The 25314-nt window shown below is 48.7% G+C and overlaps 2 protein-coding genes and 1 pseudogene across 17 annotated transcripts in view; 2 read left to right on the forward strand and 1 right to left on the reverse strand.

The window, feature by feature from the left end:
* Positions 1-13630, reverse strand: part of Vrk3 (VRK serine/threonine kinase 3) — a 32665-nt gene extending 19035 nt beyond the window's left edge. For 6 of the 8 annotated variants that reach the window (XR_004518031.1, XR_783593.3, XR_783594.3 and 3 more), the window contains exons 1-7: positions 13417-13630; positions 10332-10394; positions 6536-6675; positions 5089-5238; positions 3681-3875; positions 1890-1954; positions 507-573 (exon numbers count right to left, since the gene is read on the reverse strand). Coding sequence is in view for 3 of the 8 variants with exons in the window: in XM_010640672.3 (XP_010638974.1) it covers positions 507-573; positions 1890-1954; positions 3681-3875; positions 5089-5238; positions 6536-6674 (616 nt within the window). In the remaining 5 variants the exon portion in view is untranslated. The other 2 variants (XM_010640674.3, XM_010640673.3) reach the window with 2 other exon arrangements.
* Positions 13631-13858: 228 nt separating this feature from the next.
* The window catches only part of Znf473 (zinc finger protein 473), a 33322-nt gene continuing 21866 nt past the window's right edge, over positions 13859-25314 (forward strand). For 6 of the 9 annotated variants that reach the window (XM_033765904.1, XM_033765903.1, XM_010640676.3 and 3 more), the window contains exons 1-2: positions 13859-14161; positions 16603-16795. In XM_033765904.1, the coding sequence (XP_033621795.1) occupies positions 16787-16795 (9 nt within the window). In that variant the 5' untranslated portion in view covers positions 13859-14161; positions 16603-16786. The remainder of the gene's footprint in view (positions 14162-16602; positions 16796-25314) is intronic. The other 3 variants (XM_033765906.1, XM_033765905.1, XM_033765907.1) reach the window with 3 other exon arrangements.
* On the forward strand, positions 24895-25274 carry LOC104873818 (annotated as a pseudogene).

A 25314-nucleotide genomic window follows, 5' to 3' on the forward strand; every position in this document is an offset into this window, starting at 1 on the left:
GCCCAGGAGAGCGGCCCAGACTGGCATTTCCGCCAGTTTTAGGGTGTGCTTCCTGCCACAGCCAGTTTCAAGCCAGTGATGTGATGCAACCGAGTGTGGGCTTGGAGAGAGGCACGGGGCTGCCCCTGTGCCGAATCCTCACCATCCGGATAGCAGGGATGTAAATCACCACAAGGGTTAGAGACAATGGCACAAGCAGAAGAGAATCAGGAAATGATGAGTTTTTGAGTTTACTGTCTTTGTGTTGAATATAACTAAGTTACATACTTAACTGTTAGTACCTTGGCTGCATGGAACAACCAGCTGGGAGCATTTCTGAACATGTATCACCTGGCTCACAGAGCCGATCTGAGCCAGCTCCACCCTGTCCCTCCAGGTCCCAGGCACAGATGGGATGCACACCTGGGCCTGAATCTCCACCCTCCCCATGCCAGCAGGGAGAAGTGAGCTGCTGTGTGCAAGCTGGCGCCCCAACTCTCTCCTCTGCCCAGTTCCCTGGGGAATACCTTGCAGAGGCTTGGCAGCCCGCTGGAAGAAGTTCTGCTCATTGAACAGGCGCCCGTCTTTGGCATCCTGGAGGGAAAAGGAAAAGAGAGGCTGTCACACTAAACTCCCTTACACAAGAGCCCAATATCTCCATTACCCCAGGGTTTTCCAAATCCTTGCATCAGGACCAAATTCCTCAGGGTGTTGCAGGTGAGCACATATCAGAGACTGAGAGCTATCTCCTAGCTCCTCTGCATTTTTACAACAGGATCAACAACTTTTCCCTTAACAGGTACCCTTCACATAAAAACTACATTTCCCAGGCTCCTTTGCAGTGAGGCATGGTCACACGACTAAGTCCTGGTCAATGAGGATATGAGCATGGGAAATGTGGGCAACTTCCAGGTTATGTTCTTAACAGGCCGGGCAGGCTCTCCCTTTCCCTTTCTCTTTCTTCAGTCCCTGTGTCAGACTCAGCTCAGCATCCTTCTAGGCCTCAGGAAATGCTGACTGGATGGTCCCGGAGAGAGAGAGAGAGGCTCTGCTTCTGCCTCCCCGGCAATGGTAATGACAGGAAGAGTACAGATGCCTGTGTGCCTGGTACCATCCGAACTCTGCAGAGCAGTTAAACGGGGCCTGGGGGGTGACCCCACAGGTGTGCTGAGACACTTCAGTTACGTGATCCCCGTGACACAGGCACAGAACCAGCTCAGTCACTTGCTCCGAACCACAGCCTCCATCTAGGACTGAGAGGGGTCACCTGAACGGGCTGGCTGTCCCTGGTTTTCTAGGACATGGGACAGTCCAGATCAATGTAAAGAAGAAACTAAGAGTCACCCAGACTGCCAGCACTCGGGGTTGATAATGAGGCTACGGACCGGGATGACACAATGGCCTTTTTATATGAAATACTGCACTGTGCCGAAGGCCTGCTCACTTTCTCCACCGACGACCACCTCACGCCACTCCTGAGTGGACACGGTTCCCGTCTGCTCAGCCTTTGTGCTAAGCGCCTGCTGGGGGTGGTTTCATTAAAACTGTGGGCCCACCCGATGTGTTCTCTGTTGGATCCCAACATCCACCACATACACCTCAGCTGTTCGACAGACACATGCTACGTATGAGGCAGATGTGAGGGAGCCTTCACCGGTAAGGAAACTCAGAGCCGACAGGGGGCGCTGCTGCTCAGGTTACACGGATGGGAAACACCAGAGCCTGAGCAGGGGTATCTGGGGCCACAAGTTTCCCCGCAGCCCCACAGGAGGGACAGGAACTGACCCTTCCCAGGGTCCCACTGCCCTCAGTTGCCAGGGGCTCCCCCGAGCTCTCCCAGCTCACACAGGGGATCAGAGGTCCACAGGGCATTTGCAAAGCCCCAGGTTCCCTGCTCAGGGGCCACTCACCAGTTTGATGGAGAACTGGTGTTTCTGAGACCCTGAGTCACAGGGGAGGACAGAGGCGGGCTCGGCTACAGAGGAACAGAAACAAGTGAGTAAGGTCATGAGCTGAGAGGGTCACGGTCATGGCTCACAAACTTCCTAGCAGTGAGAAGGGTTCTGATTCCCAAGAGCGAGTGCTTCTTGGTGTGCAGAACTTCGTCTTCCTTTGTGACCATCTGGCTGGGCAGGAAAGGGTTAACACTACAGGCCTGAGACCACCCTCCTTCCCAGGTCAGGAACCAGGGTTTTCAAAGCTGGAGTTTGGGAGGAAGGGTCCCCAGCCTCCCCTCATGATGCAAGGTGCTCTCTGGGCCCACACTAACACCTGCTGTGCTTCTGGGACCCGGGGACTGATCTACATGGCAGGCAGAGGTGGCCACAGGACCCATCCTCATCCCAATCTGGGACCCTGAGTCTCTGACAGGCCTCCCTGGGGACAACAATCCCCATGCTGTACCGAAATCTGTGGCCGGAGGAGGCCAGTGCATATTCAAGGCCACACCCTGGGCAACCACATGCCATGCCTGGTCCAGAGGGACACAGGAGCACGGCCCGCCGCCAGTGCAGAACCATGCTGAGGGATGCTTTGCTCCAGAGTCCACTGACCACAGAGCCACGCACAGATGAGTCCATTCTTGAGGGCCAAGCCTGCCTCTTCCAGGTGCCTGGACCCCACGTGTCATGACCGCCCATAGGGATCACGTTCAGTGAGACTCTGGCTCGGGACATTCAGACCTCAGCAGAGGTACTGGATTTATTTTGAGGGTGGTGGAAATGTTCTGGAATTAAGACAATGGTGGAGTTTCTGTGACACTTTGAAATAGTGGCTTTCTTGTTATATGATTATCTCAATTAAAAAACTGCCAATAAAATAGCGGCCGGCCCTGAGCAAGCACTGAGTCTGTGTTAGGGACTGGTGATTCCAATAGTCGTTAACTCTCTCACTGCCACAGAGCCGGACTCCGCTGCCTAAGTCTGACAGTCAGCTTCTAACCTGCTTCTCCCCTACCTGGACAAGAATGGCAGATCCATCCACCTCCTTTCTTCCCTTTTCCTTTCTGTCTTCATAATTGGGGACTGAACCCTGGGCCTTCACACTGAGCTACACTCCTAGTGCCTTTTATTTATTTATTTATTTTTATTTAGACACAGAGTCTCTCTTAAATTGCTAAGTTGCCCCGGCCATGCTGGAACCTGCGACTCTCCTGCCTCAGCCTCCTAAAGTGCTGGGAGTAGAGGCGTGTGTCACCATGCCCAGCTAGCTGGTGCAAGATTCACAGCCCTCGAGGGAGTGTGGCCTGTGTGTGGAAAGCCTCACCCACCAGAGACCATGAAACCCAAGGCTGGGCTTCTTCCCTTGCTCTTTCCAGCATTTTGGACCTGCGTGAGAAGTCTGCCTCGCTCTTCACCAAAGTCCCAATTAAGGAAACCACAAATCTGTCATATCCTCTTGGAGCACCGGCCCTCTCGTCATTCTGGACATCTGACCAGTTTTGGGTGGGCGGACCAAGCCGCCTCTGCAGGCCGGCCATGACAGTCCTTCTGGTGGCACCTCCTGTTCTGCACTCCCAGCAGCCACTGGGCGGAGGACCTCTCCATGGGCCAGGCGCACGGCCCTCCCAGCCACCTCTGCTGCACCAGGCACTCTCATGACCTGACCGTGGGCCTGCGAGAGGCAGGTCTACAGCCAGCAGCACAGCCTCCCTCTGTCCCCCTCCTCAGGAAGTCCCCTCCCTGCCCCCCTGGACACAGCACCTGCGTAGAGAATGCCCTGGCTGTCCCTGGTCTGCAGTGTTCCCAGCCTCCAGTGCTGCCCATTCTTGTCCGTCAGCTCCGTCCCCAAGGGCAAAGCTTCAAGTGAGATGGTTGCCCAGTTTCGCCTCAGTGTCTGTGCGCTGTGCTTGGTGGACTGAGGGCTGCTTTTGGGAGTTGAGGTTCTGCTCCTGGCCCCTGCAGGAGGAGGGTCACAGTAAACAAAAGCCAGCATCCGGGAGTGAAAGAACACTCATGATGCTGTTTGCTGGATTGTTGTCTCAGTCAAGAAGCGCTTCCTGGTCCTCCTGAGCAAGGCCCTTGTGTGATGACCTTGGACCCTTCCCTCGGGAGCTCCCAGCACATGGAAGAATATGACATTGACATAACCTCCACAGAGGGGCATCAGGCCCAGGGGGAAAGTAACTGCCCAGGGGTCAAGGGAGGCTTCCCAGAGCAAGGACATTAGAGTTGGGGCTTGGTGGATGAGCAGAAGTTTGCTAGGGGGAAAGGCCACCCAGACATTCACCTGGAAACACCCCGCAGCAGGATCTGACCCTGGGCCGAGCATAAAGAGGGCCTGAAATGTGTCAGATGGAGATGCCACCCTCGAAGGGACTAGCAAGAGAGAGAGGTTTTGTGGCAGAGGGCAGGAAACGGCCACGGCTCCCACCTCACTCCTTCCACCGCCATCTCCGCCAAGGCACACAGGTGAGAGGCCTCAGGCCTCGGGGATGACCAGGCATGAGGAGCCACCCAGGGCCTGGTGGGAGGGCGGCGGCGATATGGCCTTCAAGCCCCGGGTCCTGCCCTGGCTGGGAGAGGACAGGCAAACCCCACTCGGTCCCTGTCCACAAAGGATGTGCAGGCCAGAAGTGAGGTGAGAGGGCTGTGGGGCCTGCAGTGACACAAATGCACAAGAGGGCCGAATCGGGGCCTGGGGGCGCGGGGCAGAGGCAGGAGAGTGGCTCTGGGGACACAAGGAGCCTTGGCACGAGCCTGTGGTGCTCAGGAGGGGGTGCCTAGAGATGGGAGCCTCCGAGTGCTGGAAATGGGCACAGTTCAGGCACAGGAGGTGATAACGGGGCTGAGGGAACAGACTCAGCAAAGCCCAGAGCTTGACAGTCCCCTAAAGTGAGTCTCATGCACTCGAAGTATGGGGCGGCCAAATGCCAGCCGACAGCCGGATGGTGGGGGATAGGATGAAGGGCTTTGAGGAGGGAGAGCCAGGGCAGCGCTGGGTGCAGAGGCCCCGGGGACCCTGTGGAGATGGCCTGGGGGAGACAGGCGGGGAAAGGTGCTGCGAGGGGTCCAGGCAGGGGTGCGTGACGTTCTCGTCGGGGCTCTGGCAGCTTCTGTCAGAGGACCTGTCCTTGCCCTACCTGGGGGTCAGATCCACCCCAACTCTTACTTTTGGGTCTCTCAGAAGAACTCACAGCATCTTCAGGCTGAGGACTGCCACTGTCAGAGAGGAAGGATGACTGGGAAGATATGACAATGTTTGACCATTTCACTTTCTTGGGAGAGGTTTCAGAACTGGAGCTCCGCTCTCTCTTTGAGCCTAAAGAAAGGGAGACGGAAGGCAGACAGGAGTTATAAGGCTCTTCTCAGCAAAGCTCACCTCTTCTACCACCAGCAACCTAACAAATGGTTCTTTTCTTTGAATCTCTTCTCCTCCAAGGGCTTGGTGTGCCCCCTCCTTATGATACGGAAGACTGAACCCAAGCCTTCACACTGAGCTATATACCCAGCTCTTTTTTATTTTTATTTTCAGATAAGATCTCACTAAATTGCTAAGTTGCCTAGGCTGGACTCAAACTTGTAACCCTCCGACCTCAGTCTCTCAGAGTATTAGCCTCTTTTTTATATCTTCCATCATTTTATCCCTCTGTTCTCTCTTTGAAGTTTAAATTCTTCAAATCTATCTTCCAGTTCACTAATTCTCCCTGCAACTGTGTCTAGTCAGCCATTTATCTATACACATATATTTAAAGTTTTATTTGATTCCTCTGGTTATTGCCTGGTTAATACTAGCTCATTTCATTATAATGCCAATTTATTGTTGTTTCTTTAAACATATCAAATGTGCTTTGTAAATATTTGCATCAGTTAATGCTAAGGTCTGTGGTCTTGGTTGTGTGATTCTGTAGTTCGTTGTTTCTGTTGACTTGTTTCCTGCTATCTCTGTGAACCAAGGACACAGTTTTTTTTTCCCAACAAGGACACAGTCTTTTCCTTTCAATTGTCACTAACTCCACCAGCATGACTGGTCCCTGGAATACTGGGACAGTCTCGCAACTCCGGGACATTTTTCACACACACACACACACACACACACACACACACACACACAGAGCCAGAGCAGCCTCTAAAAATTCAAATCACTGTGCACCCACTTGGCAGAAACTCTTCCACAGCTCCTTGATGCCAGGTGTCTGCCTGGCCCCCCCAGTCTATACTGTGCTGCCCTCCACTCACACCGGCCCCGCCCACTGCAATCTCTTCCCAGGTAGGAAGGGAGAGGAGACAGTGGGTGGAACAGAACAAGCGACAGCAGAAGGGCCAGGAGGTGAGCTGAGAGGGATCTGACTCGATTCATCCTGTGAGGCTTCACACAGAAGGCGGTGAACAAGACAGTGACAGAATCTGGCTGGAGTAACAGGGTCTCTCTGGATGCCACTCAAAACAGGATGTAGGAGAAGCAGGGAGCCCAGGGAAAGAAGGGTTCTGTACACAGAGCTGTCTGGGCCTGAGCCCTGGCTGCTCTGGTGTCAGGCCGCAAACACATCTGTGCAAACACACGTGCATATGCAGCCCTCGGCCCACCACAGGGATGCGCTCCAAGCCCCAGCTCCTACCTCGCAAGGATGACTCCCGCTGCTTGACACAGGTCGGGGACTTTGCATGCTCCTCCGTAGGCAAAGGTTTTCCACAGTAGGGACAGAATTTGAATGTTGCTTCAATACTTTTGCCACAGTCTGGACAGAAGGAGATCATGCTATGAAATGGAAAGAAAGTGGGTAGAGGAGGCTGAAATAAAAATCGAATCCAGCTGGCGAGTAGCCCTCTGAGTTCCCCACAGAGACGAGCTGAGGAAGGGACAGGAGTCAGCCTCGCCTGAATACACACCCGAGTGGCCACTTCTGAATGAGCCCCGCCCAGTGCCCGCTGAGCCTTCACCCACCTGTCCCTAACAGCCCAGGTACGAGGCAAACAAATGCCAAGTGAAGCAGCAGAACTCACAGAAGCTATGGGACACTTGGGGTCAGGGACGGCTATGGCACAAAACTGCTCCCACTGGAATAAGCACGGTGGTGGAGTCCCTAGGGTCTGCAATGGCGTCCCAGATGCTCATTTCTTAAATCACATGTTGGGGACCGGAGAGACACTGGATGTTCTACAAATATCCACACGGTCCTCCATATTTCCCAGCCTTCTTTGTAGCAGTCTGGGCCAAGACGACTAGTTCTGGCCAGTGGTTCAGGCTGGCTAGAAGTGATTTCGTGGCTAGAGTATCTCTTCCATCTACCTTTTACCTGTAGGCATGGTCACTGAGGCCACAATGATAGGTAACATAGCAACATGATGAAAGGGGGCTGCCCAGTCCACACTAGGATCTCAGGATCAATAACCACAGGACACTTATGGTGTATGACGCCACCGGATTTCAGGGCTCATTTGTTATTGAAGCATGGCGTATCCTATGCTGACTAATTGGGGTGAGTGGTGCTCTTATGGTACCTACTATGCTTCACGTATCACTGAAATAGTTCCTGGTACTTTTTGAAAATTAAAAACAAAATCACAAACAGGGCCAACAACAGATGTGGCAGGGTTGGGCCATTTAGTAAGTGAAGAGAAAATTAACAAGGATGAGAGTGCCGTGGGTATGTCAAGTGAACATCTTTGAATAGCAAAAAGAGAGGAAGAGAGAGAGAGAGAGACAGGGATTTGATTCTTATATTCTGAGACTTAGTGTATGGTAGCAATTAAAAATTAGAGTATTAAAATAGAAGTCAAAATAAGCGTGTTCACAATTTCATTACCTTGTGCTGTAGCCAGGATAAGTGTTCCCCAAAGGACTGGGACCCCGTGGTGGTGGTCCTGGGCTGTGAACCTTTAGGAGGCGGGGCCTTGTGAAGCGTCCTTAGGTCACTGGGAGTGTGGCCTTTGAGGGACTGTGGGACCCCAGCCTCTTCTCTGTCTTTCCTCTCTGCCTAGTAATGTTCACAGCCTCACTCGGCCACACACACACCCTGTCACTGCCATCCGGCACCCCGACGAGAGGCCCTCAGCCACAGGGCCACTCGCAGACCCGTGAGCTAAATAAACCCATGCAAAACAAGCAAATCGTCTTGGTATTTTGTTTTATTGACTTGAAGCTGACTAACACACTTCGCAAGAAGTTCTAAGGAAACTCTTTATTCATCACTGTTAAAGGTTGGTCTCTACTGCAGGTGCAGAAAACAGAATCTTTAAAATCATAGGCTTTGATCACTGGGTTCGAATTTCCAATTTGCTATGTGCTGGGCAAATTATTTAACCTCTCTGTGCCCCCATACAGAATGGCTGCTGAGGCCTAGTGAGCACACTTATTTCAAGGGCTGAGGCAGGCAGGACCCGGCCACAGAAAGCTTTTTTAGCTTTTTGTAAAGTTTTTTTCCTTCTTTTTCTTTCTCTTAAGCTCTTTCTTCTTTTGCTCCTTTCCTTCTTCTACTCTTTTTCTGTGGTGCTGGAGATGAAACTGAGGGCATCTCACTAGGCAAGTGCTCTACCACTGAGCTACACCCAGCCCCTTAGAGAGCTTCTTCTACCAGGGACTGCTCACGCTCACTGTCCCCTACTGTATCCCACTCATCGGTATTTGCAGTCTTTCCTTTACTCTTCCCATATTGTAAGCCCAGAGCTTTTGGGGCTTACTTCCTCCTGGTGCTGACTTGAATAATTCCAGGGCTTGTCCTTAAAAACCACAGGCTGCCCAAACAACTGGTGAAAAGAACAAGCTCAGCCAGAGGAGAAAAGGATTCCTTTCTCTACCAGCCTGTAGAAGAGCAAAAATCCAAGCTCTGGCATCAAACTGCCCTTCTGGCCAGGCGAGGTGGGCATGGTGGTACGTGGCTGTGACCCCAGCACTTGGGAGGCCGAGGCAGAAGGATCGCTGTGAATTCAAGGCCAGCCTAACCTACACAGAGACTGTCTCAAAAAACCAAAACAAACAAACAAAACACTGCCCTTGTGGTATTTCAAAGGATTCGTGTAAAACAACTGGGCTGCAAAGATTGCTAAGTATCCTTTACCTCTAAGAGGCCTGGAACTCTGACTGGCTGGCTTAGTGACTGGTTGTTCTTATGACAGCACCTAAATGGACATCCCTGCCTTCTTTAAGGTGTAAACAGAAGCAAATATTTTTGTTCAGACAAAGGATTCACTGCCTCTTCCCCTTTCTCCCTTCAGGCAGTGACAAATCTGGAGCCCAGCTGTTGACCCTGGACCTACAAGATCAAAACTGGATCTAGACAGTTGTCCAGGATGAATTAGTAAGAAAGAACTTGTGGTTGTGTCATGCTACTGAGTCCGGTGCTGTTTGTCACTGTGATGTGGTGGATGAACTAATGGTCACCTTGTAACGCCCAGGTGAGCTGAGTCAGCGTGGTCAGGGCGTGGAGGACCCACCTAGGAGTGTTGCCAACAGCATAAAAAGAGGACAGGAAGGGAAGATTCGGGCTGCTGACTCTCTAGAAGCTTGCTACAGTTGGTTTTCCTGATGCAAACTTGTCTGTTCTCTCATCGGAGGAGCTCAAGGCCTCGCCGTCACCGGGAGTGGCTGCTGTTCCTCTAAGGAAGGCTCTGGTCTTCACCGTGAGCATCACTTCCTGGCTTGAATCCCTCAGCCTGGTGGCACAGATCCTTCACCTCACCAGCGCAGGTTTTCTGGCTTCTACCGCTGGCCTTTGGGCCTTCCAGGTGCAGGTCCTCGACAGGACAAGCATGAGACATTGCCCTGGGCTCTGGGCTACTGGCCGGAGTTGTGGAGGACACCGCCTCAGACTCTAGGCCTTCAGCAGGGCCTGCATGGGACATTGCTGGGATCCAGGCCCTTGGCTGGATTCTCTGGGTCTCTAGTGTGCGGCTAATCTCCTGCACTCCCCTACATTTGACCTTTTGGGTGACTATCATAAAATAATCCTATAAATTTATTTATTTTTTGGTATGGGGGCTCGAACTCGGGTCCTCACGCTTGCCAGGCAGGCGGCAGAACCACTGAGCTAAATCCCTGGCCCCAAAATAATCCTATAAATTATGTGTCCTGTATTAAATCTATTCCCTTGTAAACCCTGACTACAACATGCAGCATAGCCTAGCCCAGCCTAATAATACACCAACATGCTACTTGATTTCTTATGAACAAAAATTTGGTCTGGGAATCTGTAGTGGTTTGAAGTGGCTCTGTGTTAAGTAGATTTTCCCCTGGTGCTGTGGCCATGGGCTGAAGGTGGCCTGCAGGAAGGAGCAAGCACTGCACGGGGTGAGCATTGCCAGGCCCAAGTAACACTGCTTCCCAGAGGGAAATCTGCGAACAGCAACAAGGGGGCAACAGAATCGGGCTGTGCTGGGGAACTGGCCTTCAGGGACGTGTGCCTGAGGGGACAGTACCTTTACGGGATCACAGTCTGGTCCTCGGATTCACTGGGCTAGAAACTCCATCTTGACAGCAGCCTGAAAGTGAACAAAGGTGGAGATACTGACTCGGGCTCCCTTTCCAAGTAAGGGAAAGGTAATAGTTAATAGTTATTGAGCAGTGGCCACGCAGCCAGCAAGTGCTAAGGCCATTCGGTCATTCAATACTGATTTCCTGAGTTCCGGGCTTATGCCAGGAATCAGAAAGGAAACAAGCACCGTCCCTGACCTTGGGAAGCTCACACTGTGGAAAGGGAAGATGTACCCTAGAAAAAAAGGGATGCTATGGAGGTTGGCAGGTCAGTGTCCACACAAAGAGGCCGGGGAAGGGATCCCTGAGGGAATTTCGGCAGCGAGACACGGACATCTGGAGAGGAGCCTTCGGGAAGAACTTTCAGAGCATTACTGGTTTACTCCATACCACAGCCCAAGCGGTAGGTTCCAGAACCACTGTTCCGGGTACCAGGCATTAAACCAGAGCCTCATTCATGCTAAGCAAGTGCTGTACAACTGAGCTGTACGCCCAGCCCTTTGGTAGGAGGGTAGCATCTGTATTTTCCAAAGAGAACCGAGATACACAAAGTATTTCTAGTCCTGTGCGCGCTTCAGAACCCGGTAACACCTTCCACCAAGAGCCAGGGCAGAGCTTCTGACGGCTCCTCCCAGTAAGGACGGGGGAAGCCACTTCCGACTTCCGAGGCCATACAAAGGCTGCAATCTGCACCTTGGCAGCTGGCTCATTCACCCACGCACCCAGTATCCACTCTGAGGCCGCCTAAAATAGCCCGGGCGGAGAGGAACGGGGGTCCCGGGAAACAGCATCAGCAGCGGGGCAGGAACAAGCTGGGTAATTTAAACACGCAGGCTTGGTAAATGGCTCGCTCACACCACCGCGTGTCGGGCCATCCCACGCTGTTGCTGGGACAGGAAGTAACCTAGAGCAGAGAAGCTCAGCGCTTATTAACAACAGCTCCCACGGCATGAGCTCAGGATGTTCAGGTTACAATCCCTATAGCCACTTTCCAAGAGTGACTCTTCCCTCTGAGGAGCTGCGGCAGTGGAGGCGCTGGGGCACAGAGACTTACTGGCCCAAGGTCTCAAGCTCTTCAGTGGAGAACCAGAGGGAAAACCACCCCATCTCTCAGGCCCACAAACTAATGCTCAAGGGCCACTCACCTTGGAGAGCTCAACTCTGCAGCTCTAAAGCTCATGTTCTTAATCTGGTACCAACTTATAAAGTGAAAATGAGAAGCTGGCCTGGCTCCTTAGTCAGAATATTCTCAAAGGTTTTCATCTAGAAGCTGATATCGAATATGGAACCGGGCCAGGAGAGATACTGGGTTGTTTTGTTTTGTTTTTTTGAACTGGAGATCAAACTGAGGACCTTGCACTTGCCAGGTAGGTGCTGGCACCACTGAGCTAAACCTCTGGCCCGAGATACTGGGTTTTTCAACCGTGGAGTTCTCGGCCCCTACATCCTGTCACCAGCCTAGTCTAGGGCTCCACTGTTCCCCCGAGCTACCACAGTTACCTCCTAACTGGAATTCCTACTCCTACTCTCCCTGCTACAGTCTGCTCTCAAAAAGCAGAAAGCGGATCCACTGAAAATCTAAACCAGCCCCTGCCCCTCCTCTTCAAACCCTCCAATGGCTTCCATTTCAGATAGAGTGAAGACCAAACTTCTTACCAGGGCCTATGAGGCGCTACACGATTGGCTATCTCCCCCCATTCCCCTCTCGGGCCAGCTCCCCTGGCTCACACCGGCTTCCCTGCTTTTCCCTAAACGTGGCAATACCACTGCTGCCCCCACGACCTCGCATCTGCATTCACTCCCGAATCACATCATCCACATCTCCGTTCGAACATCACCTCCTCAGTGAGAAAAAAGTATCGTGGACCTGTAACTACTACCTAATTTACTTTTTACTTTGGGTCTGGCACCCATTAACCATTAGAATGTAAATTAGTTGGGTAGAAATTTTGTTTTGTACATCAGTAAGTTTAGAACTGTCCCCACGGATGTATTATACCCCCTCCGTGTCCCCAAGATGAATGCAATCATTATGTACTGCAAACATATACTGATAAAAATAATTTTAAAAAAAAAAGAACTGTCCCTTTAGGAGTAGGCACCCCACGGGTAGAATAAATAGAAGTGGTCTGTGCACAGATCCTTACTTCCGGTAAGGACTCAATAACATAGATGGAAGGACAAGAGGAGTCTGGGGTGCTGAAGCCCCTTGTCTATGATCACACGGCCAGCTGAGGGCTTAAACCCCAGGCTCCAATTCTCAGACCAGACTTTATTCATCCATCCACTTATTTTAGTTATTCGACAACTATATATTAACATCTGCTATGCGTCGACGACTGTACTCCTGGGTCCAAGACACAGCACGGCAAAAGGGAAAGGCCAAAGTCTTGCTCTACCCTAAGCCTACAAGAGGCCGAGGCAGCGACTCGGCATCGGATGACGTACTGCTGGGGCGGGGCGCCAGTTACACTTACACACTTACACACACACACACTTACTGTGGTCACTGGGCCTGCTCAGGACTGCAATGGACAAAACCTTTACAGCCAGACGGGCCTAGCTTTGCCACTTACCTGGCTTTGTGCCCTTGAGGAAGTCACGTAATCGCTCTGAGCCTCAGATGAAGATCATGTGGCATGGAGATTATAATTGCCTCATAACATTATGGTGAATGTCTGTTACACACACACACACACACACACACGCCTTAGCTCGCCCATCTCCAGAACCGTCTGTCAGTTATACACACACGCCTTAGCCCGCCCATCTCCAGAACCGTCTGTGGGCCAGCGACGATGAGCGGCGGCCCGGGTCTGCTACCGCGGCCCACTCTCATCCGACGCCCGCCAGCCGGGGCTCCACCTCCCACCAAAGGTAATGACGCCACAGGGAACGACACAGCTATGGCCAGCGGCCGGGAACTTCCGGCGGCCCCGCCTCGCCTTCCCACGTCTGTATTCGAGAGTGGGCAGGGTCCTTGGTTTCTGCGGCCGCACTCCACGATCCCCCGCAAGAACTGTGACTTACCTTCCTGGTCGTCCAGCGGAAACTTCCGCTTAGGCTGGAGTCGCTGCGCGCGCATCCTCCACCCTGGGGCCCAGTCGACGCCCGCGCAGGCGCCGCTGACTTCCCTGCTACCCGCCCAGGCCGTACCCATCCGGAACTGCGTTTCCCAGTAGCCTTCGCGGCAGCCCAACCCCCTCACTCGGACCCGGGGCTGGGACTCCCGTTTCACTCTGGAACTCTTGCTTCTTCTACTGCACATGTACCAGTACGAGGCCAATCGAGATGAACGACAGGGCATCTCGCTACCAATCAGATTGCATTATCCCTCAGTTCCTCCCCCCCTATTTCGCGCGTCGTTTCAAGAGTTTCCACTTCCTCTACGCGTCTCCATGGGATCGCTCTGTTGTCTCTTTAGAAGTGGAAAAATTCAGGGAAGGCAGGAGAGGGTTAAGGTCCTTTAACAGGGTAAAAGTTTAACTACAAAACCCTGACTACACCTCGCTCTCTTTATCGATCCTATTTCCCAGAGTACTCAGCTGGGCCTGTAAGGACGAAGAAGAGGGTGGAACCCACAGCTATGGGCGCCCGCACAGCCTTCCGGGAAATAGAGTCCGGCTGCTTGGCGCGGAGGGTCCTGGGTAAAGAAGCTCCAGGCGCTTCGCTGGGCGCCGGAAACTGCTGTGAGGAGGCGCGCGTGACTTGTTCTGTCTCCTGTTCTCCCCCCCCCCGGACAACGTCTATTAACCCGACGGACGGTAGTGTCGAGGTACGATGGCGCGCGGTGGCTGGGGTCCCCAAAACCTTAGAGGCTTGCGGGCTCGGTCCTTTTCGAGGAGTGACGGAATCCAATGGCGCGACTTCGGCTAACGGAAGCAGGAACCCTTGCTCAGAGCTTGGCTTTCTTTATTAATGCGGTTTCCAGTCCTCACGGGCATACCGGAGAGGAGTGGTGCTGTTTTATCCTATTTTTGGTTGAGGAGACAGGCAGAAGAATGAGTTATCTGAAGTCGACAGATCTCGGCAGGATCCCAAAGGGAAAACACGCCCCCGTCCCCACCTTTCAGAGGCGAGGTCTCACTGTGTAAGTCCAGGGTGGTCTTGAACTCTCGGCGGCGATCCTTAAGTCTGAGCCTCAATCCTGAGTGTTGAGATAACCCGCTAAGAATTAGAGTTCTTGAGGACGAAGTATTTAAATACATTTATTTGAGCGCCTTCTGCCCGCCAGGAGCCTTGCCCTTCCCGAATCTTTGCCATTAACCTCATACCAGTATTGAGACCTAAATGCAGTTCCTGGGTCTTATACTTTGTCCTTGGCACCAGGATCGTCTCGAGGATTGGAATTTTTCAGATTTTAGAAAGAATTTGGTGCATATTTTGTAATTAAGATCCCCGCCCCTTCCAGAGGAAGCTAGGGCAATTCTTGGTCATCAAATATTTCTGTGGGAAAAGGTGTGAATACTAAAGTCTGCACGTAGCCTCTACAATTCTGGTTTTCAGATCCTTTTGCTTTTTGGAACTGTAGCAAAAGGACTGTGCATCTGTTCAGTTGTATTTGTCCCCGTTTGCACATGTAGAAACTCGGGCTCAGAGAGGATAAATTATCTGACCATAGTCACGCACTGAGAAGTGACAAGACTCTAGAGCCCCAGGTTTTTGAAGCTTATTGCTTGGCTTAAGTCAGTCTGACAAGTTTGGTGATGGTGGCTTCAGGTGAGGATCCCCTCCCCTCTTCCCCCATCTCTTCCTCCCAGATCTGAGTGTTATGGACAGCTAAGTCAGGTAGAAATATTACACGCAGTCAGATATTATAGGCGAGGCCCTCAAGAGTCAGAACAGAGGTAAAACATCACAACTATGGCCAGAGACACATCTGTTGGAGTCCAGGCCTGCATACTTCCTCAAAAGACAAACACTGGGCCTTATGAAGTCTAGATAGACATCAGTCACTCCAGTGGGTGTCCAAGACCTCTAGACCTATCATATTTTAGGGAAATTTCTGTTCTTTTCATGCACACTTGTTATGCACCTTGTTTCCTCATTGGATTATTATTATGTAACTGTGCTTGTAGCCTTATTAGCTAATTATAGCGGTAACCCACATTGTACCCATGTGGCTTTTGCTCTATAAAACTTGCCTGTAAAGTGGGGTCCCCAGTTTTCCATTCTGGTCTCCTGCCGCTCAGGAGCTATCCTCTCAATAAATATTTTCCTACTTTTTACCTCCCATGTTCTACAATTCTTCAATTTTTAATTCTACAGTTCATTCTTCAATTTTTAGAGACTACGGACTCAGCATGTCAGACATCTAACATGTTGGGAGATACAATATTTTCATGTTTCATTTCCTATATCATGAGGGTGCATGAAATAGGGACAAAATGTGATTTGGAAACTACAGACAGAGATCTCAAACTTGGGTGTCTGTAAGGGCCAGGCATATAAGATAGGGAACCAGCCAGAGTGAGGGCTGAGGAGCCCTTGGCCCATCTGAGCGGCCCATCTCCAGCTCCAGTGAACTCAGTTTGCAGGAATGCAGACCTATTGTTGCCAAATCCTAGCACAGTGATGGTGAACCTTTTAGAGCTTTCAGTGATAAACAGCTGGCTGCACCATGAGTGACATAAATTCTCCAGCATCATCCTAGGGTGTTTCAGAAGCTGGTTTAGATGAGATCTCAATTTTCAAGTGTGGGACTGCTTATTAAATTTTTTCATAATTTTAAAAATATTATTTCATGATGTTTTATGTGCCAGCACTACGTGGGCCAAGTAAAATGTCTGTCAACTGCATTATACTTGTTAGTTGAGGCTTAATCTCTATTGTGTGAGGAAACACATGGTTCAGTAAATGTTAACATCTGTTATAGTCAACCACGTGTAAAAATCTCAATAAATAAAAATCTAGGGAACTCTGAGAATGAAATATATTTTTTCTAAATTTGATATCCAAACCTGACTGACAGAGACACGTTTGTTCTGTCAACAAGTACTTTATAGGCACCCACTGTAGGTACTGTGCTAAGATAAGGCAGTGAGCAAAATCAAAGACCCCAATAAAGCTATAGACTTTCATTACTATATCTCCCAAATGCGTATTCAGTTAGTGCTAAGAGCAGTTAGTTGTTCAGTTACTTTGTATATTCTAAAACAAAATGGAAATGGGAGGCTGGAGTAGTTTCAGTAAATACAATTGTTGCGGTTCCTACAGGGAAACTCAGGTTGGAATTTGTCTTCCTACTTCTGGACAGTTTGGGGGCTCATCCAGCATGGACAGGGAGTCAGCTACAGGAGGAAGAAAGACATTTTCACAACTCCTTTCCTGCAGCTCTACCAGCCAGGAACGTGGAAGAGAAGGAGGAGGAGCTTAAAAATAGCACTGGGCCCAGGCAACTATGATGGAGGTGAGTTGAAGGTCCCTCTGTCTTAACTGATCACCACCAAAGGAAAACCAGCCTTCCTTTGTCCTGAGCTCACCATACCATGGCAACCTCTGTGTTCATCAGCTTTCATCACTGTGACCAAAGTCCTGAGAAAAACTTGAAAGAAAAAGGTTTATTTTGGTATTATTCTGGTTTTTGTTTTTTGGGGTAGAGTCTCCCTATGTAGTTCAGGCTGGCCTTGAACCCTCTGTGTAGCACAGGCTGGCCTAGAATTCACAGTGGATCCTCCTGCCTCAGCCTCCTGAGTACTGGAACTACAGGCATGTGCCACCATGAGAAAGGTTTATTTTGACTGAGTTTCAGAGATTTCATTCCATGTGTGCTTGTTTCCTTTGCTTCTGGGCCTGAAGTGAGACATAAATCATAGTAGAGAGGATGTGATGGAACAGAACTACTCACCTTTTTGTAGCCCGGAAGCCAGGCAGAAGGGAACAATCTAGTGTAGAGGGGCAGGGAATGAGCAGTACCCCTCAAAGGCACCATTCATGTCCCCAGCAACCTGCTTCCTCCAGCTGCGCACCACCTCCTAGTAACCCACAGCTGTGAACTCATCAGTGAATTAATCCTATGATGAGGTCCGTGCCCTCGTGATCCGGTCACCTCTCTCGACCCCACCTCTCTGAACATTGTGCACTGGGGATCAAGCCCTCAAGTATAAATCCCTGGGGGGAGACACTTCTTACTTAAACCCTAATGGCTCCAGGCAGTCTTTTAAAGGTAAAGCTCTCATGCTGTCATTATCGTGCTTAGTATCCTTCTGGAACCCCCATTGCTTGCAGGATAAAATGCAGGTTTCTTGGACCATTCTTTCCCAAGCTGGGTTCTGCCCGCTTCTCCAGCATCTTTTAGCCATTTGTCCAAATAATGGTTTCTCTCTTATTGGCCTGGTGGAAAATGTTACATTGTACTTTCCAGGCTTCCTGTCTTGGCCTAGCTGTATCCTCTGCTAGAATGTCTTACTGCCCTTCTCTAAGGTGATGTCTTACACAGTCCTCGAGACCCAGCTTGGTCCCCTCCGGCTCCCTGTGACTCAGTCAGCTCATCCCCTACTCTGGTCCCTCCCTACCACTGTCCACTGTCTCCACTTCAACCCAGTTTCACTTAGCTGTGGTTTTCCCTGCCCATATGTTAGATTACATCCTGCTCCGTGACAGGAAGTGATTGAGATTCATCTGGGTTGCCAGGGTCCAGCACAGGCAGAGAATAGAGCAAGTCCCCTGAGGTGTTCAGTGAATGAATGCATGAAAACCTCTCTCTGTCTTGCTGTTCCCTTAATGATCCAATTCATTGTCTTGCCCTACAAGGAACATGCCTTAGTTCCAAGGCAACTTCTTTTCTCTCTCCCCTGGCCCCATTGCCTCCCTCTGTCACAACCATGCCTGTTTGTACTTAATGCCCATCAGACAGTTCCTCAAGGACAAGGACCAGATCTGACACGTGACCGTGCCTCTAGCTCCCACTGTAGGGTTAGGCATATAGGAGAAATGTTTGCCCTGGTTTGTCACTCTCCTTGTATAAAATCCTCCTGTGGCTCCCTCAGTCTTTGTTTCTGTCTTTCTGACTTCTTGTAGTTCCCAGGGTCCCTGTCCGACATGGTCTCATAGTCATAGTGCAGGGAAACTCCTTAAGGCCTTCCGTGATCTGACCCCCCACCCCGAAAAAAAATCTTTTAACTCATCCCTCTGGACAGGGTATAAGTAGGAGGAATTTCAGCTACAGATAACAGAAATTCTAGTGCAAGCTGGCTTAAAGTGCTAGAGACTATGTGTATTGATCACTTGATCAGATGTCCAGAGACGAGTTGGTTGCATCTGCCTCAGTGACCAGGACTCAGTTTATCATCCCCATTTCTTCACACCACTTAGAATTGGCTCCATCCTCAGTTAACTCCTCTCAAGGAACAGGTTGTAAGACTGTGTATGTCCTTGCCTTATTTAATAACTATTAAGTGATGGGGCTGGGGATTTAGCTCAGTGGTTCCAACACCTGCCTCGCAAGTGTAAGGTCCTGGATTCAATCCCTGGTACCAAAAAAAAAAAGTGTGCCTACTGTGTGAGCCTTATTCTATGCTAAGGATCTAACTGATGTGGTCCCTGCCCTCACGAAACTCACAGTATTGCAGGTATGGTGACAGTGTATTAGTTTGCTAGGGCTGCTAAACCAAAGGACCTTCAGCCGGGGATTTAGCTCAGTGGTTCTACCACCTGCCTCCCAAGTGTAAGGTCCTGAGTTCAATCCCCAGTACAAAAACAAAAATAAAAAATAAAGGACCTCCAATTGGGTGGCTTGAATAACACAAATTTACTGTCTCATGGGTCTGGGAGCTCGAAGTCCAAGATCAAGGTGTTGGTAGGGTTGTTTCCTTCTTAGGGCTGTGAGGGAGAATCTATTCCCTGCCTGGAGACCTTCAGCTTGCGAGGCAAGCGCTGGCACAACTGAGGTAAATCCCTAGCTCTCCTTTTTTTTTCTTTAGATAGGGTCTCACTACTCCATTCAGTCTGGCCTTGACTTCAGTGATCCTGCCTAGCCCTCTGAGTGCTAGGGTTACAGACATGTGCCACTGTTCTCAGCCTGACCCTTTCCCTTTTTTAGGGACATCAGTTGTGTTTGATTAGGGACCACTCTACTGACCTCATCTGAACTCAGTCACCTCTGTGAAGGCTGTCTTTCTTTTTTTTAAAATCCTCTTCCCAAAGAAGGTTGTCTTCTGAGGGCCTAGGGCTTGGGACTTCAATGAGGGCCATGGTCAAACCCCTAACAGACGATAAGTTCTGCAAGTAAATTGTGCAGAATGCAGGTGCTATTAAGAACTATAGACATAGAGAGAGAGAAAAAAAGCAAACCATAGAGAAAACAAAGCAGGGGAAGAAATAGAAAGGGCCAGGGCAGGTTTGCCAGTGTATAGAGGGGTGAGAAAGGGCCTTCCAGAAAACAAGACATCTGAGTAGAGAACTGAGGGAAACGTTCAGGCTCTGAGGAAATCTCAGGTGAGTGGTTCCAGGAAGAGCAAAGGAGCTGAAGTGTCTGGACAGTGACACCAGGAGAGTGGAACAGCTGAGGCCTGCGGGGTAGGGCCAGATCCTCCGGGCCTTTTAGACCACTGTGGACTCCCTTAATCTGAATAGAACAGAGAGGCTGTTGAGAGTTTGGAGTTGAGAGAGAATCTGCCATGGATAGAAACTTGACTCCCTCGTGTTGGCTACCCACCTCCTTTGGCATCAGCCTTGGATATCTGTGTTAGTGGCTTGAAACTGCTGTGATAAATCACTGAAAACTTGGTGGGTGGAAAGCAATGCATATTTTTTCTCTTATAGTTCTTTCCCTCCCCTGCCCCCTCAGTACCAGGGATCGAATACAGGGCTTTGCACTTGCGAGGCAGGCACAGTGCCACTGAGCTAAATCCCCAGCCCTTCTTATAGTTCTTGAGGTCAAAGCCCAGCTGGGCATGGTGGTATACTCCTGTAATCCCAGCACTTGGGAGGCTGAGGCAGGAGGATCGCCACAAGTTTTAGGCCAGCCTGGGCTGCATAGTAAGACCCTGTCTTAAAAAACAACAACAACAACAACCACAGAAAAGCCCCCAGACTCCAGTCTTTTGGGGTTAAAGCCAAGATGGGTCAGCTGATCCCTTTTTGAAGCCCCAGGAAAGAATCTATTCCTTGCCACTTCAGCTTTGAGGCTCCTGCCTTCCTTGGCTCCTGGCAGCATGAGTCATCTCATCACCTCCTTCCTGTGCCTCCTTCACTCCTTATTAGGCTCTGTGTAATGACTAGGAGAGTCCCCTCAGGTAATCCAGGATCACCTCCCTCCTCGCAGATTTTTACCTCTTCACGGCTGTTTCTCTTTGTCATGTAAAGTAACACTCTTGGGTTTCCAGATTAGATGGGTTGTCCTTTGGAGATGGAAGCATCGTGTTAAAGGCAATCTCAGGCTCCAAGTCCCAAACCAAAGTCAGACTACTGCCACCTCATAGCAAGTGGCAATTCTGCCCTTGTGGTTGCTTAGATTAAAAACTTAGAGGAATGCTGGGTTCCTCTCTGTCCTCACACTCTACATTGGGAGGGGGGATGAGGGGAACCACTAGGCTAAATCCCTGGCTCCATACCCTGCATTTTATGTAAGGAAACCTTGGTAAGGAAATGTTGGTACCCTCATCAGAATGTATGGAATGACAAAAAAGGTATGGAATGTCATCACTTGCCACCTCGCCCAACTCCTGCTACCACCACTTACTCAGATTATTGCTTTGGGCTTTTCCCTGTTTCCCAACATCAGCTCTTCCCATCCTCTCTCTTTTTGCACAGCAGCCAGAGGAGGATCCTGTTTAGCATGTTTATGTAAAGAAACAAAAAGTCCAAAATTTTATTGTAAAATATAAAGCACACACACGCATGGATTAATGGAGGAAAACACCACCTGGCTCCAGCCTGAGGACCTTATCACCCAGGAGCTCTTGATAGAACCCATCTCAACTCTGTCTCCTATAAGTCATCTTTTATAGTTACCCCTTCCTTGCGTGTGTTTTAATAGTTTAGTCACCCAAACGTGCATCCCAGTTGTCTCTATTTTTAAATGTTTTTTCTGTCTCTGATCTGTAGGTTCTTCCTCCATTTCCCCCTACCTCACAGCTTTTGTTTGTTTGTGTTTGTTTGTTTGTTTGGGCAAGGTTTTGCTGGGATTGGGTTTGTAATCCTCCTGCCTGAGTTTCCTGGAGTATTAGGAATACAGTTGTGTGCCGCCACACACAGCCATCTCTTTGTTTCCTACCACTTCACCTTTAGGAGAACCAAGAATTTCTCTCAGTCTGGCTGGTTCCACACTCCTGACCCAACTCACTGTGTTCCCACTTGGCAGCTGGTTCCAGAGACTCTGTGAGACTTACATACCATCCTGTGGCAAGACTTGAGGAGATCCAGAGTGTCCAGTCCTCCCTCAAGGTGGTCCTGGCCGTCTTTGGCACTTACTGCCTCGGTGTCAATTCACCTGGCAGGGTACCAGGTGCTGCCACTGCAGGGCTGACATTTCCTTTTATTTTGGAGGTGAAACCTTTCTTAAAAGGCATCTCCTATCACTTCTTAGCCCAGTTATATTTTTTACCTTTGATCTTAAACCTGATGTTGAACACTCAAAAGATCAGTGGCACCACTACTGAAGTGGGAGCAGTAGGTTTAACTGCATGGATATTGAGTACTTTGAAATGTAGTATGGCCAGAGAACTATTATTCTTTTACCAGTCATGGTTGTCTTAGAAATCAAATTTCTATAGAATATTAACAGATAGGGTCGGGTTCCACTGCCTATCTTGCAAGCACAAGGTCCTGAGTTTGATCCCCGGTACCCCCAAAGAAAAGAATTTTTAACATAACAGTTACAGAGAAATTATGAAACCAAGAGCAGACATAACTTTTTTTTTTTTTTTTAAGGATCTTGATGTGTAGTTCAGGCTGCCTCAAACTCACGGCAATCCTCCTGCCTCAACCTCTTGAGTGCTAGGATTACAGGCATGCACCACTGTGCCCAGCCACATAGCATTTTAGATGACAATTATGATATTTTATTAGAACCATTGGGTTTTTATTACCATCTCTGAAATAATTTTAAATCTCTGTTTTACCAATTGCGTACCTTAATCTAATCTTAAGATATTAAATGACCTACTTAAATTTGTTATCTTTTAATAAAGTGTCTTTTAAGTAGAATGTACTTGATTACAGATGCACTTTATAGGTTATTAATGCTTACTCTTTAGTCATTAGAGTGACATTGTCTGGACTGTGTAGTGTTTAGGTACATGTAACTGTTGTAACATAACTATATAACAGTGACATAAACATAAGCCCGAAAAATGATAGTACTGGCTGTCTCATGTTCGATTGGCCTGCATATTTTCTCACAAGTAAGGGAAGGCCAGTTATTTGAGCCTAAAAAGGTTTCCTATCAAACAACTTTAGACTGAAAATCTCCAGTATGATTTTTTTTTTTCAGTTCTGTATCTTAGAAGGCCCGTACATTTGAGAAACACAAATGTATTTAGTATACCATGAGGTTGGAGATAACTGTTGTCACAGAGCTATTTGGACCCCCCCAACAGGAATCGAACTCAGGATCTTGCATTTGCCAAGCAGGTGCAGCGCCACTAAGCTACATCCTTGGCCCAATAAACGTAACTTTAAAGCTTAGATTTACAGTGTATTTTGTTTTTAGATATATCTAGATATCTATATCTAAAGACAATATAACTAGATATAGATATTTAGTTCCATGTATATATTAGTTCTGCCATAAACTAGTATAATAGTTGTTTATTTAAGCAATCACTAACTGATTATTGAAACCATTTTACAAGATAACACTTAAATAATACTTAACTCTTAAAACTCAGTTTTTGGTAACTGAAAGCCTAACAAAGGAAAACAAAACGAATCTTAATAAAATATAGAGCCTTTGGTTTTTAATCTAGTTTTGTAAGTTTAATCAAGAGCACTTTAGGGCCAGGGATTTAAAGATATCTTTACTCTTACCAACCATTTTAAATTAGCCTACTGGTAAGCCATGTGAACAAGAAGTATTTGGGCCAGTACCATGAGGGTCTGTCTACTATAAGCCAGCTTAAGTGGAAATTTTGGAGGCTAATATATACCTGAAAGTTAGCACAGAAACATCCATATTAACCTAAATCACATGTAATCTTTATGTTACCAAACTTTATTTGCAAGTCCTCTGTAAGCCTGGTACCTATCAGCTCTCATCCAGTAATGTTTTAAGTGAGTTTGGCTACCCCTGCAAGACCTATACAACTAGTTTTCCACAGAAAACCCCAAAAGAGCTAGAAGTTCACAAGAGTAAAAATAAAACTGATATGAGCTAAAAAAAAAATTGCTGATGAAGCAGCTACACATATTTTAAACAGTTATTAAAACAGGTTAACAGGTAGACAGGAAAACATGTAGAACACATAAAACAATTACATTGAATCTGAGTATAGTCTGCATGTGTTGGTCATGTTGGCTTATAATAACCTTTTACAGTTTTAGGTTTATAACTAAGCAGTCAGAACCTTCCCTAGGGGATAAATTTAACATCAGTAAGAGTCAGAAAGGAAAAGAGAAAAACCCTTCTTACACTAGTGAGAAAGCAAGCCTGCTTTGAGAAGTCCTGACTGATAGTTTACCTTGGTAGCTGGAATAGCTGCTACTGCAGTACAGGATCCTCCGTGCCCTCTGTATCAGAGTCATTATGGTAAACTGTTCCTTAGACAGCCACAGTTATGTAAATGCTCCCTCTAAAGGGGCAGACAACACGGTGCAATTTATATATTTTCCTTTAGCAACCACTTTTCCTTTTTTGTGGGGAGTGCTTGGGCCAGGTGTGGGTGTAGAAAAAAGAATAGGTGACGCTTCTTTGGAGTTCAAAGGAATTCTAACTTTAAGTATGCATTCCTAGGCTGGGGAAAGTCAAGTTCCACATTGAGCTTTCCCATTCTGAAGCATCAGTGCACATTCCTGTTTGTTCTCTCTCTTTACCTAAGGCATCCCCTAGACCTCACCCACCCAGTACTCTTGGCAGTGAGCTGGAGGTACTCAGTGAAGTGGGACCAGCACCAGACTGTTGAACTGTGGCCTCTCTCCGCGTGTTCTCCTGACCCCTTGGCTCATGCTAGCTGTAGACTTTGCCTTTCTTGGCCTCAGCATATCTCTGAGTATAGAATTCTGTTGTTGGTCTGGCAGGAAGCTCCAGAGAGAAACTGGCAAGTGAGGCAGTTCCTGGCTCTCCTGAATGTCTGTTCTGTAGTCTGTGGTGTCCCCACCCTGTTCCAGCAGCATTCCCAAAGGGGAGGAGGAGGAGAGGGCCCCTTACCCTAAGAACAGAAAGGCAGACTATGGGGACTAAACTTTCTCATTCTTTTTTTGTTTGTTTGTTTGGAGAGTTTGAGGGTTAAATATAGACCAGTTTGAGTTGGTGGCCACGGCCTTGGACTGGGATGAACTACGCTCCCAGTGAAGGCAGAGAGCTGGACTGAAACATGCTCAGTACAGTGGTAGCAGTTGGACTGACCATTGCTGCTGCAGGATTTGCTGTTGTGTTTAACAAGCCATGAAGCATATGGAGCCTCAAGTAAAACAAGTTTTTCAGAGCCTACCAAAATCTGCTTTCAGTGGTGGCTATTATAGAGGTGGGTTTGAACCTAAAATGACAAGAACAGCAGCATTAATACTAGGTATAGGCCCTACTGCCAATAAAGGAAAAATAAGAGATGCTACTGATGAATTACTCTGTTAATCATCCAGATAAAGGAGGATCTACTTATACAGCAGCCAAAATCAGTGAAGCTAAAGATTTACTAGAAGGTCAAGCTAAAATATGAAGTAAATGTGTGATGAATTTTAAGTTCATACTAGCTCATGTATAAGAGTACTAAATTTTTATAGTAAAACACCCCTGAGCCAAAAAAAAAAAAAAATTGATAGATACAGATACAC

Source organism: Fukomys damarensis, unplaced genomic scaffold (genome assembly GCF_012274545.1).
Source record: "Fukomys damarensis isolate Sample0158 unplaced genomic scaffold, DMR_v1.0_HiC HiC_scaffold_19, whole genome shotgun sequence".
NCBI lineage: Eukaryota > Metazoa > Chordata > Mammalia > Rodentia > Bathyergidae > Fukomys > Fukomys damarensis.